At 35.7% G+C, this 18,686-nt stretch overlaps 2 protein-coding genes across 4 annotated transcripts in view; one reads left to right on the top strand and one right to left on the bottom strand.

Moving 5' to 3' along the window:
• The window catches only part of LOC110443642 (FMRFamide receptor-like), a 39,528-nt gene extending 27,096 nt beyond the window's left edge, over positions 1-12,432 (top strand). The window contains exon 2 of the mRNA XM_021487988.1: positions 10,377-12,432. Within this exon, the coding sequence (XP_021343663.1) occupies positions 10,561-12,015 (1,455 nt within the window). The 5' untranslated portion in view covers positions 10,377-10,560 and the 3' untranslated portion in view covers positions 12,016-12,432. The remainder of the gene's footprint in view (positions 1-10,376) is intronic.
• Positions 1-18,686, bottom strand: part of LOC110443640 (focadhesin-like) — a 364,600-nt gene that overhangs the window by 309,945 nt on the left and 35,969 nt on the right. The window lies entirely within an intron of this gene.

Genomic DNA, 18,686 nt, shown 5'->3' with positions numbered 1-18,686 from the left:
TTTCCACTGCAAAATTTATATAAACCCTGCAGTGTTCGCATGAATCCGCGTAAAAGATTAACGTAATCTAATGAGTCCTAAAGTTGTCATTTCTGCCCCCATACATGTACAAACACCTCAATTAAAACCAAAATCAACATGACGCTTCCGGCTTCTGTTACACCATTAAGTTTGCATTACATCTTTGAAACTACACATCTGCGCTAAAATAAGTATGCCTATATCGATGCAATGCCTCGTTTTGAAAACTTTCGCACCCATAACACCCACGTATGCTGTGGATGGCTACAAATTTAAAGCAGCACCATAGCCCTATTATATTCAATGGAAAGCTTTACAAAGGCGAGCGTGCGACACGTCTTGCAATAAATTATCATAGACCATCAAATGATTCCCAGTCCTGATCTGAACTCGGTGTCATACAATACATGCGTCCAATCTCGCATTCACTTTCACACAATGACGGTTATAATGACGACGAGCCAAGTGCTTTTCCAACAAAACGTTGACAAAATAATCGGCAGACAAGATACAGATGACGGGTGAATACCAGAAAACGATGCTAAACCATGACATTTCACCTTCAGGGATGGCATTAGACAAATTCTTCAAAGAACGAAAGGGAAACCAATTATGAGAACATATAACTTCATATAGAAAGAGAGGCTTTTCAGATATGTTTCAGATCAAATGAAAGTGAGCAGGCCGTTCACATTGAGATTAACCCCCCACCAATCGCAAAATGGTCAAGTGTAACCTAAATTGACCCTTTAGCCTTGACCATTGACTACCAAATTTAGTAAGGTGTAGAACTTCATGTAACAACACTTTTGCGTAAATATTAACTTAATCTGCCAAGTGGTTGATGAAATGATTGTTGTACACAAGCGTTTAGTAAGGTCAGGCAGACGCTATTGCATAAACAGTTGCAATTACTCATAAAACCTCATAAACCACATCAAAGAAAGGAAATGGGTGGGGGGGGGGAGGTTGTAAAATAAGAGCTTTATGAATTGTGAAAAAATAATAAAATAATAAAATTTCCATCCGACGGATATTCACATCATGCAAAATGAAGATGACATTTTAAAACTCACTACCTAACATAGTTTGTCTTTTCACCATCGCGAAAGGAAGCAGAAACATCAATGGTTTGAGTAAAAAGTTAACGGTAAAATTTAACTAATATTACTTTGTCTTCGTCTGAATACCTATTGTGTATCTGGCGCAATGCACTGAGGTTAATCGTACTTGCAGGCAAAAATTGAAGATCCCTTGAATGTTTGCACGGTTAGAGTCTATGCAGTCATGTGCATTAAGACACTGCATGATTGATCGTTGATCACCATCAGCACAAGTGTAGAATTTCTCACACCGACCCAGATAATTTGCATTATTGGACGAGATTGTCACCTCAGGAATGTCCTTACAAAAGCATTTTCTAATCTTTATATTTGAAAAGTCTTACAAGAGAAAACTGTTTAACTGGTTCCAAGGAATCAGAACTACAAAATAAATGAATTGTTCCCAAGATAAAAACTGTCACTATGGAGTATCCCATTCCTTCTTGTTTGTTAGTAACGCATTTTTATAACTTTCTTGAGATGCCATTGGAATTTCCTTCCAAGGGACCCATCTAATATTAGACATCCAACTTTTAGTAGAAGCCATTTAAGAAATTATATCTTCTACAGAAATCCAATTATGCTAACCTTCCATCATTAAATCACAATGGCTGCTCATGAGGGACTTACATTTTTTTTCTAATTTAAGGAGCTATTTGAACCTCAACCTTCCAAACACCTTGAAATAGTGACATGATAGGGTTTATTTCAAATGTCGTTATAGTAATAATGGCCAAAAATTAACACGATAACACAAGAGATATTTGATCCTTTTTTCATAATTACCCACAATTCTTTAATGTTTCCATGGCAATTTTAAGTCTGAACTTGTTTTCTTGTTTTGCACAAAATGACCATTAGTATCATATTACAACATAAATATTGCCTGTCAAGACAATTTTATTTTAACTGTTTGAACTTTTTCGAAATGTCAACCAACCGAGAAAAGCCACAAAAGAATTTATAAAACGGCATTATGTACTCGTCAAATAATACATATCTTGGAATATAAGCTATAAAATGCTTTTGGGTANTATTTGAAGGGGGGGGGAGGGTATTTGGGGTTCACACTTGTACTTATGAGGTCATTGTCAATCTCTGATAAAACTTCAGGTGTGCTCAATATTGACCGGTACCACACGTCTTTAACTGGGTCTGAGTATTGACCTTTGACCTATGACCTTTGCTGTGGTCATATTTGACTTTTGCTGAAACTTTAATATGGTCACTGTTGACCTCTTTTGTAACCGATGTTGTGGTCATTCAGATGACCTCGCCTGAAACCCGAGCAGCCGTCAACTATACTGACTTCTTTTAGAAGCTTTAATGCTGGTTGGAAGTTCAAAACTGCAAACAATTGTTTGGTAATGGAACTTCTGCTACAGAACCATAATGTTTATGATGAACATCAATTTTTCCATTTCTTAATTCTTCATTGTAAACAAGAGGCCCAGAGGGCCTGTATTGCTCACCTGGATATCTGAGCAATCATGGCAAAATATTCTCCAAATGAGATCCAAGGGAATATGCCAGACCCCAAGGCCAATCCTTGTAGTATATCTGTATTAGATTTTTCATGCCCAGCAATTTATGTATGGTTATGGGGTGGGGATCTCAACTGTTTCCAATGCAAGCTGTGAAACTAGGTCCCTAGAGTTGTGGTCAGAACCCAGGATCAATTCTAATATCATGACTGCATTCCTCTCTTTATGCCCAGCATTTGTATTTATAGTTTTGGGGTGGGGATCTTAATTGTTTCAAAGTTATGACCCACAGGTTAAGTCTGCAAGGGTGGGGCCAGACCCTGGGGTCAGTTCTAATATCATGACTGTATTTGTCTCTTTATGCCCAACAATTGTATATAGTTTAAGGATGGGGATCTCAACCGTTTCGAAGTTATAACCCAATGGGTTAAGTCTCCAAGGGTGGGGCAGACCCCAAGACCAATCTGGAAGCATATGTGCATTCTTCTCTTTATACTCAGCAATTGTATATATGGTTACAGGTGGGGAACTCAATCATTTCCAAGAAATAAACTTATTTTGGCCCCACCCCTCAGCCCGGGGGGTCAGCCCCACCATTTGTACAGTTTTGAATCCCTGCCTCCCATGAATGCCTCCGACCAAATATGATTGATATCCATGGCAAAGTTCTACAGAAGAAGTTGTTTATAGCAATAAAGCCAAATTGCCCCCTTTTGGCCCCGTCCCTCAGCCCCACCATATGAATCTCCACTAACTAGGGATGCTTTCAGTCAAATATGGTTGATATCCATCTCTTAGTTCGAGAGAAGAAGTCACTTACAGCAACATGGCCAAATTACCCTATTTGGCCCCGCCCCTCAGCCCCCTGGGGGGTCAGCCCCAACATTTGTACAATTTTGAATCCCAACCACCTAGGGATGCTTCCGGTCAAATTTAGTTTAATTCCAATCAGTTGTTAAGAAGAAGAAGTCGTTTGAAGAAAGAAATTGTTGACGTAAGGACGACGGACGGACGGACGGACACCACGGTATGGCATAAGCTCACCTTGGTCCTTCGGACCCGGTGAGCTAAAAATAACTGTCACATACTAAAACTGATACATCTTGTGTAGGAAAGTTTCATGGATAAATGATTGAAAAAGGAAACATCCCCTACCAAGACGGTCGATAAAATGTCTGAAAATATCCACCGCAATTTGGTCTTCGTAATAGATACTCAGATTTCAAAATAACAATATTCTGGTGTTCACCTATATTACCTGGCTACCGTGATAAGTGCATGTGTACCTGGAAATCTGATAAGGGGAAAGATATTCTAGTGTTCATTGTGCAGATTGTGCATCATCTGATGGGAACTCTTCACACTAGGAGATTTGAAATATCACTTTGGAACCGTATATCTAAATGCACATCAAACCTAGAAGGCATTAGTATACAAGTCATATCGCCAAGGCTTCCGATCTGACAAACAAATTCAAGCACTCTTATGATAATAGCCATTGTATGTGATGGAAAGAAATCATTAGTTACCGACTTGAAGTAAGTTTTTACATTCTAGAAACACAGAAAATGCAAATGTCTGTCAGCTTGCTGTAACACTCTGCCAGACACTGCTCTTCTGCTCTGGTCTGATACTGTCAGGGGAGAATATATCAGATAGCGCACAGCCTTGTGCAGACAGACACCGACTTCTAATAACAGGGTGATGATCAATCCCGAGCTGATAGTCAACTCTTAATTGTTTTAATTCACTTCCTAGAAAACAAGATAAGTTTTACCAGAAACACATTTAGGTCATCAGAGTGACCAGTGTCCACTTGACTCTATATTGTTCACACCAGTAGCCTACAACATGTGGTCACTGTTAAGACAGCGGTCAGTCCCTATCTTGTAAGTATCGGTGATGATTGTGGTGGTATACAGCTGTTGAGCCCTTAATTGTGTTTCTACAATCTAATTGACCAGTTAATTGATTAACCAACTCATGAGCCTTAACTGATGGTCATCAAAGTGGTCACAAATTTCATCATCAAACTGACCGTTGCCATATATATGACAATGACCACTGACAATGACCACTGACAAAAGTTGCATTATTGGATGAGATTGTCACCTCAGGAATGTCCTTACAAAGGTATTTTCTAATCTTTATATTTAAAAAGTCTTACAAGAGAAAACTATTTAACTGGTGGTCACATCAGGTTACGGTAGACTCTTGCAGCTATAATCTGCAATGTTTTTCAATCTCAAACAGCCCTCTAAAAATTAAAACTCTTTAGTTTTATAATTGGAAAAACTTGAAGAACGTTTTAATAACAGCCTCCAAAAATACACCAAACTATTTAATCTGTTTAATAGAAACCAAAATTTCAGGGCAACAGTAGAAAATTATGAAAAATATGCTTCATCATTACAAAATGTTTGATGATCATATATTATACTGGGTCTGAAAATATGTCCCACAATAAACAGGCGTCGGGATTTCATTCAGCTACATCTCTAAACAAACCCTTTTATTAGACAGCTTTCCAACCTAATCAAACATGTCATCGATTCGTATTTCGACTTCAATTTCAGGTGTAAATTCAATTTGACTTTTTCTTTCAATTTTGTTGTAAGATACACTGTTGACAGGAACAAATTGAAGACTTATAGGTCTGAAAACAGATACATTGTATCTGCATTGTATATATACACTTTCAAATGAAGTACCATATTTTTTTTATTTTTCTCTATAATGTATTCTTTAATTTTTCATGGTAGGCATCTTGGTTTTAAAATTGGCTTCTATTGGATAAATTACAACCCTTTTTGTAAATCAACCGCAAAAATTACTTTCAGGTAAAAGTCTCTTTATTTATCGTGGACAAGTTTAGGAAAAATTTACATAGACAAACTGTAACTCAAATTTTTAAGAAGAAGATAAAAGTAAAATTTCTTTGCAAAATTGAATTTTCAAATATTTTGCTTTTCTTGCTGTTAAAATTTTAAAAGTTAACCTTTAAACGTAGAGATTCAGTGAATTTGAATATTTAAGTTTTTGTAATTTCCATCAATTTTGAATTTCTATTAATAAATCTGATTTGTTTAAATTAACTCAAAATTTTAAGTTTTTAAAGTTTTAATATCTGAATATTGTTGTGAATTTTAGGCACTCAAAGATAAATTTAATGTCTAAGAGACAAACAGATTAAATGTTAAAGCTCAAAATTATTGAAAATGTTCCAGAAGTTAACAAATCATTCTTTAACAACCTGAAACCCTGGGTTGATACACTTCACAGACGAAACCCACTTTTATTGACTATAAGTATTGATAGGGGACTACCCAGTACATTGTGGTTTTGTAATGAGAAAAACTTGCCAATCAGTTCAGCACTTTGGTAGGTTTGTTCATTAATATACATTTTGAATTAACTCTCAGCCTGCTGTACGAGGATTAGCATTCAGAAACTTGAAATTGCAACAGCACTCAAACAGATAATTTCACAATGTATATTTCATTAGCAGCTGACCCCGAGTGCAGCGACTTTTGAATGAGGAAATGTTAACTAATTTAGGTCGTAATGAGCCTAATCCTATTACCACACTCCAACACATAATCATAAACATCAACACGATAGGGAAATTTGTTCTACCGCTTGCAGGGTATGATATTTGTTATTTGTTTGTATAATGAACCATGTACACATGTTTATTGTATTATAAAACAACATTGAATACAATTCTCCTCTTGCCTCCCTGCAGCACACAATCTGAAGTATTTGTACAAACATATATATATACATATAAGCGTGACACTTCTATTCGAAGTATTACAAAACACTTCCATATAAGGAGGCTTAAGGAGACATTCATTAACTTTAATCATACTTTACGAAACTATCTGAACAATCCGTTTTTTGCATGACATAGTTCCGTAAATGTCACGAGAACAGTGACAGGTCATACAAGGAAAACATTTAGATATGAATATATAACCTCGGGGGAATGTGGAAGTGGTTCACATACGACACGTCATTGTGGAAAATTGTCAATATATATATTCTCGGCGAGTAGTGATACCCCGCAGCAGACAATTAGACTGCAATATCCCAATAAGAATGGATTGGTGTTATTTTTTTACAAATATGGATTCATTACAATTTGTGTAGATAGATTTCTTTTTTATTAGTTCTGGTACGATGTCATTGTGATCCGTCGTCAATACATATTGCCGCCACAAAAAATAACAAGTATTAGTGCTGGCACACCCTCTAGACAATCGTGGCAGGCAATACTTTGTGCACAGGGGATTAAAGACGCGGGTCTACATTTATCCAACATATTACAAGATTCGGAAAAATGATTATTTTGCATTGCTATATGTCATGCTGGCATATTGTTATGCATTGCAATGCATCACTCTCACGGAAAAGCCAGACGTAATCCCTGGTCACTGCTAACAGAATCGTACATCTATATTTACAGAACCATGAACAGCCAGACGTAATCCCTGGTCACTGCTAACAGAATTGTACATCTATATTTACAGTACAGAACCATCAACTACTAAAACATTTCATCCTTCAAAACACGATTGACAAATCATGTAAATATCTGGGACAAAATATTTTTCTTTTGTCTTTTTCTCCCAACACAAACTTACCAAACAATCAATATTGCCAGAAAGTTGGTTGCATTTAGAAGCTTCCTGCCCTCTAGTGATAGACAGAAACTGACGCCAAACAAGAAAATTAAGAGAAATTGACACTGCCATGAAATCAATTTCTAGTAAAAACCAATCAGAACTGAAGCCCTGGAACTTAAAATCTCAAACTTTTCTAAAAATTAGATTTCACTCTGCAAAACTAAATAGTCTGCATTCCTCTTCAATTTTTCACTATTATTCAACTTTTAGAGATTTAAAATGGGGTCAGTTGGGGTTTTTTTTGTTTTTTTTGAAAACCTACAATTAATTAGTTTTCAACAATTTTGTTCTAGTTATTTTTTGTTCAATCTATTTCTCTTTTCCTTAAATGTTTTAACTTCCTTAAAAGAAATTCATTCATGTTTCAGCAAACACTAGACAACTTGTTACAATATACTTTCATCATAAACTGAACAAGTAAAACAAAGAAAAGGCGATGGAATAGCCTCAGTCACAATAACACTTCTTTATATCACATTCTTCAAATGTCTCAAAACAACTAGATTGATTGGATCTAATTCTTTTTCTCTAAATCTCTTGAGACCGTATTTAATAAGCTCTGCACTGCTCCAAATTAAGTCCTCCCACTCCGACACTCTTATTGTCAACAGTCTGTATAGATCTGACATGTCTGGGGGGGAAAGGCCTACAGAATGAGATCAAATTTAGAATTAAAGGGATTTCTTTATATTTCATTATTATTATACTCTTTTTCAGAAATCGAGACTGAGATTAGTCATTTGGGCCCAGATAAACCCTTTGATATTAGTATAATTAAAAAGGTGGGTTTCTAAATTTAAGTTACAGCCAATAGTACAATTATACAGATATCTGGAGAGGGTTTATCCCCATTGAAAACGGGCAGAAGGTTACTTAAAAACAGGAAGTTTGTTAATATATTGGCAGATCTTTTTGTCTACATGTCCTTCTAGGTCCATAATCTTTCTACTCTTTGTCTAAAGACTAGCTGGTGACCATTCTGGGGCTTTTATCCTGTGAATTATGATGATTATCTACTTCAAAACAAGTTGCAGCTCTGAAACTTGACATTTTTTTAAATATTCAGATTAAAGTACATAAAGAGGTTGACACATGAACAGCATACTTAAAGTTGATTTATTTTGAAAACTTCAATTCAAAGGATTTTTTAAATTTTTTTGTGCCTTTTTTTTGTAGGATCCAATTAAACAAAAAGTTCAAATTTAAAACATTGTTAATTTGAGAACAAGTGTAATTTGATACTTGTCATTCAGAAGTGACAATATTTCTGTTGAATTTATATTTATGAGACCCTCTCTGAATCATCAGTACTTCATAAGAAATTCACAATACCTGTGATACAGACTATAATAGGTTCTCCTTTCCAAATCAAGATGGAAAGAATTTCTTTAAACTAGTTCATTTATAATAATTTATCTCAATCCTATATTTTACATGTCAAGAAAAATAATTGTCAATTTTCATGGAAATTGAAAGAAAATTGTAAGAAAATTGTGTCTGAAGAAAAACCACAACATTTAGCTTATATAATTAGTTTGGAAATGTACTTCAATGGCTGAAATTGACATCTACATTTCTGTGGAGTTCAGTGACTTTTTTTTATTTGATCACAAGGACACCTGTCACCAACAGCCAACACAACACAGTAAAATCGACAAGGGTTTTAATATCCCAACGTCTTTTTGCTATAATATCGTTACTTTGTCAGCAAAGTAAAGATAAAAGCCAGGTTAAAACTTTAACCTTTTCATGTAATGATTAATTACACCCAAGATCAATATTTCTGTTACCACGACAACATCAAAAGATTTTTACTTCTTACCAAATGACAGTGAAATATCACCAATTTACTGAATCTTCATATGTTGCAAAGATTCTTTTGAGCCGATTGTATCAGTTTTTAAATCCATCTGAAGAGAAAATTTACATAGAACATCAACTTTACTCACACATAGATTTCTAGGTCTACATCAAGTTCCATTGTTCTGTTATAATGCATTTTGATTTCTGAACTGCGGGTTTATTAAAACATTTAAATACAACACTTTATGGCAATTATATTATTACATATAAATGTAGTTTTTCTAAACACAACCCTGCTTTTCTGAATGACAACAACACTAATGCAGCTTTTTTGTAGCCATTATCCCATGAAATATTTGACAGCATATATCTTCCAGCACCTGCCATGGGGCTACTAGTGTTGGGCATTTAATTACAATGATATTGTTGATCTAGATACAACCATTGCTAAACATATTTCATGTTCAATTCTCAATCTTTGTTACAAATAAATATTTGCCATGCCTTCATCTTAATTTTGGAGGGAGACTTGAACTTTTATCCTCAATTTAAAATTTTGAAATTGGATGAATTAATTGCATCTTTTTTTTGCTCTCCAATTTAATAAATTCATTGTAGAGAACAGCTACCAAAACTAATCTAATTTACACTATTATATATTGTTCAACAGGGGGCGTAAGAAGTACTTTTTTAGACATTCTAAATGTTAACTTAATATATACATGCACGTGGTGTCGCCCCCTTTGAACAATCGGAAATATTGGAAAATGCATCTCACAAGTGATGAAAAACTTGAAGCAATTATCAGTGAAGGAGAGGATCTTTGGGGAATCTTCCACTGTTTTAGGATGTCACGATAGTTAAGAGCTGTCAAATAATTTCATTTTCTTTAAAAATTATTCAATAAAATTATCTTTTTTCACGATCAGATTTGATTTGACACAGGTTGTGAAATTGATTCCTTTGTGACTGGAAGTCCATGCGTTATCCGTTCAGGTTTTTTTCTTGTTTAGATCGTCTCCAATTCTGTCTCCAAGCATGTTCAATTATGATGCAAAATGCATTAAGATTTTTTAGGGTCCAGAAGGATGAGATAAGGAATCAGGCTCATTTCTAAGTATTGTGTCCTGTCGATGGCTTGATCGGAAAGTCGGTGAGTCGATTGTGTAGAACGGTAAATTCCTGATCTCACGGCCTGCTAGTTGTTACATTGAATATCGGTAATCGACACCACTGCAATCCACATCACGACTGACTTATCTCTGTTTTACTTTCAGATCAAACATGCAGGCCTGCCTTCAAATCAACAGATCATTGTATCAACCTTCTGTAGCTTCTCCATAGCCGATCGCCTTTCATTGATGAATGCCCACCCGGAAAATCAACTCCCTTGGCTCACGATTTGAATCGCAATGACCAGATACTTACCGATCGACTGAACACGGATTACACATCACACCAATGCAAGAAATTGAGACCGATATTAAAGTGATGCCTGTTGCCACGACAATGTTGAATATCAACATATCATTAGTGATGAATATGGATTTCAGCGCTAACCACAGTGCCACAGACACTAGTGGTGGGTACGACACGCCACCCCAGGAAATACCCAACCCCAACACCTTAGATCCACTTTACATCGAATGCTACATGAATGGAATCATGGCTTTCATTATCATTGTACTTGGCCTTGTGGGTAATACACTCACTGTTATAGTACTTACGCGCCGGACGATGCATTCGTCGACAAACTGCTACCTCACAGCTCTAGCTATCTGGGACGGATTGGTGCTAATCGGCACCTTAATTCTCATCACCATTCCTCAACTCTCGGAGTCTTTTCGGCACCATGCTTTCGCATATGTGGCTGTGTACATTTACCCATTTGCATTAGTGGCACAGACTGCCACCCTGTGGCTCACAGTGTCATTCACAGTGGAGCGGTATATTGCTGTATGCCACCCGCTGAAGGCGGCCCAAATGTGTACAATTGCGCGTGCCCGTATGGTCATCATATTTGTGTCTATCACCTCGTTCCTGTTCAATCTGAGCCGCTGGTTTGACTACCGCATCGACTACGACAAGAACAATGCCACCAATGCCACAATTATCATCCACAACAGCACGGAGTTCGGTGGCAACAAGATTTACCACAGAGTGTATTTCTTGGGCCTTTATTTATTTGTGATGTTCTTTATTCCTCTGCTGTCCCTCGCTATAATCAACACTTTCCTTGTCTTGGCCGTAAAACAATCACAAAAACAACGCATTGATATGAACGTGCGGCAACACCGTGAAAACAACGTGACCATCATGTTGGTATCAGTCGTGATTGTGTTCATGATTTGCCAGGTCCCCGCTCTCATCTACAACGTGGCGTACGCAGTCGACATGGTAAGCGTGCAAAGTTTATTCGGCTGGAAAGTCTTATCAACTTTTAGGAATTTCATGGTTACGTTTAACAGTGCGATCAATTTCATTCTGTACTGTGCGTTCGGCCAGAAGTTTCGCCGCACCTTTATGAAGACGTTTTGTCAGCGGTGCCTTAGGAGGGAGGATTTTAATGCGTTCACCTACCCACAATCCACAGTACTAGCCTCCATGACACTCGGCAACAGCAAGTATCGGGTGTTGCGGGGCAAAAAGAACCCCCACCTCGAGATGACGGAGCTTACTTGTGCGTCTAACGCTACCCATACTACTTTACTGTCAAAATATTCGCCTCAAACCTCCAAAGCAACCACACCCATCCACAAAATTAAATATGAAAATGGAAAATTTAACAATGCTGTTGCTAAGAGAAACGGTGAAATACATAAAGAAGGTTATGCAAGTGAAATTGAGGATGAACAGGAAGTCTGTGACATTCTTAAAACACCATTTTCTAGCGGTGCTCCGTCACCAGTATTGTAGAGAGTTATGGTTCTTGGTTTCTAATGAAAGCATGTATTAGTCACGCCACCTCTGGAATATTTAATCTTACAGGTCAAGCATTAAGGAGACCCTAAAGCTGTGACAAAGATGTGTGATTTTCATAATCTTGGATTAAAACATGGAAGTAATTCTATTGGATTTATTTTGAAAACAATGTGAAGTGTTGACAACCAAGGATGAAATAAGTTTTATGTGACATCATTTCAATATAACCAATTCAATTCTTTATTAATACAGATTAACCAAGTTTTTTGCTGAAATATAAGATTTGCTTCCCACAAAAATGACCACCATTCTGTCGTAAAGTGAACATAACATTGTCCTTTTATTTATCATTTTTCAGATACAGCTTCAAAAATCCTTCAAGAAGAATATTTTGAATTAAAATATCTTAATTGATGCAGCATATTATGTGTTTTCTTTTTTATAGAATTGTTTAACAAACCTTTTCTAATCCAGAAAACTTAATCAGTCAGACATTGAACTCCAGATTTACATATACTAGCCAAGTGTCAATGGAGGACGATTTCTGATTTTTCATCCTCACCATCATTTTTTGATTTTCAGATAAAGGGAGTCTGATGATTGTAAGTACTGTTAAAACATTTCAGGAAATTTCTAGGTGGTTTCTTCCACATGAAAAATATACACAATACTGAATGACATTTACCCAAGGATGCTTGCCTGATTAGATCAAAATCCTTCTGATCTTTTCGGCACATAACAGGTACAATATGGTATACATCTTAACCCTTTCGTTGCTAAACCGGTCAAAATCGGCCGCAATCGTATAGTGCTAAACCGGCTGAAACAGGCCGTGTACAGCGTCCCTGCATTGCTACCTAACCAAGCAGAAATAAGCATCATTATCGTCAAGAGTTTATGTGACTATGATCGGCTGTTATTTCCGTTTTACAACCTAGTAAAAGTCTGCAGGAATTTCGGAGTAAAACAGAAGTTTTTACAGTTTTTCCGATGAACTTTCAAACTTCGTCAATGAAACATGAGTCGTCGGATGAGACTGACATTGATGGTTTTGAAGAGCACGATATCGACGAGGCAAACACAAGATTCATATCAAAACAACATGAACTTGAGCAGGCCTACAATGAATCTGACATTAATATTTCTGATGATTCTGACGATGATGAGGATGGTACCGGTACGGGCGATTCTGGCAACGATCAGGAAATTGAAAGTGAAAATGGCGACGACCCATATTTAGGAAATTTGAATCGGGAATGGACTCGTATTTTGTCGGATATTGTTTTGCCGGATTTCACTGAAACTACTGGTGTAAATCACGGATTGGCGTCTGATGCAAATCATCTCCAATATTTTACACTTTTTTTGCCACAAACTTTCTTTGAAACCGTAGCAGTTGAGACCACGGAATTAGATTATCAAAGTCCGTGGTTGAGACGAACAGATATGCAGACCAAAAAGGCCCGGATCCAAAATGGATTCCGACGTCAGCATCTGAGGTACGTGCCTTCATTTCTGTGAATATAATGATGGGTGTACACCGTCTTCCAAGATTAACCAACTATTGGAGTACTGATAAAGTCTAAAAAAAAGGACAAAAAGCTTCAGAAACTTGTTAGTTTTGAATTTTGAAAATATTTACCTGTATCTCACCTGTGCTCGTTAACCTGTATCTCACCTTATGAGGAATATACTTGAAACTTACCTGACAATGTGGGGTTGCCAGTACATCAACGAAGTGCATATTTGGAGGATTTAGATACACTTTAGTTGTTTTATGCAGGTATAAAACTAAGAACTTTAGTTGAAGATTTGTGCTAATTTACCTGATCATTTTCTTACCTTACCTGAACTTATCTGAGATATATAATTAGTAACAAATGTGTCATTTTGTTCTTGGAAGATCATAGTTTACTGCTGTAAGTAGAATATGAATAACAACAAACACTTTCATTCATTTTATATGCATTTGATAACATTTTCATTAAATTTTTACCTTTAATTAGCTTTTTCACCTGTATTTTTTACAGGTTAATGAGATAATATAGCAAATTTGAACATATGTGCATAATCAGTAGGTAATTTGCAAGTGAAAATAAAGATCCCATGGATATTACCAAAGATATTGATATTTGAATAAAATGATTGAAAAATCTTAAATTTTACTGAACTAATGTAATTTATACACATATATACAATGTAACTCATGTGGCAACGAAAAGGTTAATTGAAGAGTAGACCCCCTGGGTACATAAAAAGTAAAATATGGTATAAATCTCTTATTGAGGAACAGACCTCCTGGGCACATAACAGGTTAAATATGGTATAAAACCTCACGGAGAAATAGATCTCCTGGGCGCATAACAGGTTAAAATATGGTAAAATACCTCACAGAGAAATAGAGCTCCTGGGCACATAACAGGTAAAATATGGTATAAAACCGCACACAGAAATAGATCTCCTGGGCAGATAACAGGTTAAAATATGGTAATATACCTCACAGAGAAATATAGACCGCCTGGGCACATAACAGGTTAATTATGGTATAAAACCTCACGGAGAAATAGATCTCCTGGACACATAACAGGTTAAATATGTTATAAAAACTCACAGAGAAATAGATAACTAATGTAATTTATACACATATATACAATGTAACTCATGTGGCAACGAAAAGGTTAATTGAAGAGTAGACCCCCTGGGTACATAAAAGGTTAAAATATGGTAAAATCCCTCACAGAGAAATAGAGCTCCTGGGCACATAACAGGTGAAATATGGTATAAAACCACACAGAGAAATATAGACCGCCTGGGCACATAACAGGAACAATATCAGGTTATATATGGTATAAAACCTGTTATGTGCCCAGGAGTTCTATTTCTCTGTGAGGATTTATACCATATTTAACCTGCTATGTGCACAGGAGGTCTCACAGGTATAATGTGTAAGGTAGCATATAACCTTAACTCTAGCTAATGGTAAACTGTAATATAGCGTATACCCTTAACTCTTACACAAATCACAGACATAGTGTGTGATTTGTGTAAGAGTTAAGGGTATATGCTATATTACAGTTTACCATTAACTATAGTTAAGGTTATATGCTACCTTACACATTATACCTGTGATTTGTGTAAGAGTTAAGGGTATACGCTATATTACAGTTTACCCTTAACTCTTACACAAATCACACACTATGTCTGTGATTTGTGTAAGAGTTAAGGGTATACGCTATATTACAGTTTACCATTAACTATAGTTAAGGTTATATGCTACCTTACACATTATACCTGTGATTTGTGTAAGAGTTAAGGGTATATGCTATATTACAGTTTACCATTAACTAGAGTTAAGGTTATATGCTACCTTACACATTATACCTGTGATTTGTGTAAGAGTTAAGGGTATATGCTATATTACAGTTTACCCTTAACTCTTACACAAATCACAGACATAGTGTGTGATTTGTGTAAGAGTTAAGGGTATATGCTATATTACAGTTTACCCTTAACTCTTACACAAATCACACACTATGTCTGTGATTTGTGTAAGAGTTAAGGGTATACGCTATATTACAGTTTACCATTAACTATAGTTAAGGTTATATGCTACCTTACACATTATACCTGTGATTTGTGTAAGAGTTAAGGGTAAACTGTAATATAGCGTATACCCTTAACTCTTACACAAATCACACACTATGTCTGTGATTTGTGTAAGAGTTAAGGGTATATGCTATATTACAGTTTACCCTTAACTCTTACACAAATCACAGACATAGTGTGTGATTTGTGTAAGAGTTAAGGGTATATGCTATATTACAGTTTACCCTTAACTCTTACACAAATCACAGACATAGTGTGTGATTTGTGTAAGAGTTAAGGGTAAACTGTAATATAGCATATACCCTTAACTCTTACACAAATCACAGGTATAATGTGTAAGGTAGCATATAACCTTAACTATAGTTAATGGTAAACTGTAATATAGCGTATACCCTTAACTCTTACACAAATCACAGACATAGTGTGTGATTTGTGTAAGAGTTAAGGGTATATGCTATATTACAGTTTACCATTAACTATAGTTAAGGTTATATGCTACCTTACACATTATACCTGTGATTTGTGTAAGAGTTAAGGGTATACGCTATATTACAGTTTACCCTTAACTCTTACACAAATCACAGACATAGTGTGTGATTTGTGTAAGAGTTAAGGGTATATGCTATATTACAGTTTACCCTTAACTCTTACACAAATCACAGACATAGTGTGTGATTTGTGTAAGAGTTAAGGGTATATGCTATATTACAGTTTACCCTTAACTCTTACACAAATCACAGGTATAATGTGTAAGGTAGCATATAACCTTAACTATAGTTAATGGTAAACTGTAATATAGCATATACCCTTAACTCTTACACAAATCACAGACATAGTGTGTGATTTGTGTAAGAGTTAAGGGTATATGCTATATTACAGTTTACCCTTAACTCTTACACAAATCACACACTATGTCTGTGATTTGTGTAAGAGTTAAGGGTATATGCTATATTACAGTTTACCATTAACTATAGTTAAGGTTATATGCTACCTTACACATTATACCTGTGATTTGTGTAAGAGTTAAGGGTATACGCTATATTACAGTTTACCCTTAACTCTTACACAAATCACAGACATAGTGTGTGATTTGTGTAAGAGTTAAGGGTATACGCTATATTACAGTTTACCATTAACTAGAGTTAAGGTTATATGCTACCTTACACATTATACCTGTGAGACCTCCTGTGCACATAGCAGGTTAAATATGGTATAAAGCCTCACAGATAAATAGATCTCCTGGGCACATGACAGGTTAAATATGGTATAATAACTCACAGAGAAATAGAACGCCTGGTCACATAACAGGTTATAAATGGTATAAAACCTCACGGAGAAATAGATCTCCTGGACACATAACAGGATAAATATGGTATAAAACATCACAGAGAAATAGATCTCCTGGGCACATAACAGGAACAATATGGTATACATTTTTACTGAGAAATAGGCCTGGGTACATATCAGGTACAATATAATATAAATCTTTATTGAGGAATAGACCCCCTGAGCACACAACAGGTGAAATATGGTACATGACCAAAAATGTTCCTTCTTCTCCGGACCTTATACCCAGGAGAAGTCAAGACCTCTGCACTGTGACCTGATCGCTTAGATTTTCCTCTCGAAAGAAAAATACAAGTTGAGCTTTTTTTGAGAAACAGATTAATCCTGCAGCATGATTGCAAATCATCGGTGAAATTACCATGGCTGTTTTCATCAACATCACCAACAAACTGACGACCGAAACCGACACGAACAGACTTGTCAACAGTAATCAACATCAACAGACGATTACGGGATAACGACAAATCATCATGTTGTCCTGTCATTTAATTCAGAAATAACACACACACACATTTATTTAGATATTATACCAAGCTCTTTGAACTCTTGCTCAACAAGGAAATTATCGTAAATTTGTGACGTTTATTGCCCTTCAAAAATCAAGATTGCCCCTTAATGATAACAGTTTCAACTGAATTTCTTCAATTTGCCATGTAACTCGAAGCTAATTAGATAACAAACCTAATGATTTGGTCACCCACTTTTTCAAACCCTTGTTGACTTTAAGTATTAAGCTCATGCTTGGTATTAAGGGTGTATGTAACCTTACACATCATAAACTTTGTTTAAAAGTGTTAAGGGTATACAATATCTTACATCTTACNACTAACATGCTTAATGATGATCTTGACTCAATCTCTGAATGGTCAAAGCGATGGCAGATCCTATTCAATCCGAATAAGACTGTAGCTATTAACTTCTCTCGTAGACACATTAACAATCATCCTCAACTGCTATTTAACAATACTCCAATTGCACAACATGAACACCATACTCACTTAGGACTAACATTTAACAGTAAAGGGACATGGTCAGATCACATTTCAAATATTTATAAGAAAGCGAACTCTAGACTAAGTATTCTTAGAATTTTAAAAACTACAGTTGATAGGAATACATTAAAAACATTATATGTCTCTTATATAAGACCTGTGCTAGAATATTCTGATATAGTATGGGATAATTGTACCAAATCGGAATCAGATCTTTTAGAATCAGTTCAACTAGAAGCTATGCGTTTAATTACTGGCCTCAGACGAGGTACATCTCATCATATTCTGTATACTGAAACACAACTTGAAACATTACACACACGAAGACAAAATCATAAACTAACATTAATGTATAAGATTCTTAATAATTACACTCCAACTTATCTCGATAATATCATTCAACCATTTCTAAATGTAAATAATAACTATACCTTCAGAAATAACAGATTCTTTAATATACCACAGACAAGAACTACTACTTATATGAATAGCTTCTTCCCTTCTACAATGGTAAAATGGAATGCACTTGATAGCACTGTACGAGACTCCATCTCAATTTCATCTTTTAAAAAGAAACTTAAAAAAACCTTTGATACATCCGTCTCAGAAACTTTTATTAACTGTGTTCCGAGGAAACTTAACATAATTTTATGTCAGCTAAGAAATTTTAAAAGTGATCTTAACTGTGATAAGTTACAAGACCATCTGATTGATGATGCT

Source organism: Mizuhopecten yessoensis, unplaced genomic scaffold (genome assembly GCF_002113885.1).
Source record: "Mizuhopecten yessoensis strain PY_sf001 unplaced genomic scaffold, ASM211388v2 scaffold716355, whole genome shotgun sequence".
Lineage (NCBI taxonomy): Eukaryota > Metazoa > Mollusca > Bivalvia > Pectinida > Pectinidae > Mizuhopecten > Mizuhopecten yessoensis.
This window is presented reverse-complemented; position numbering and strand designations above follow the sequence as displayed.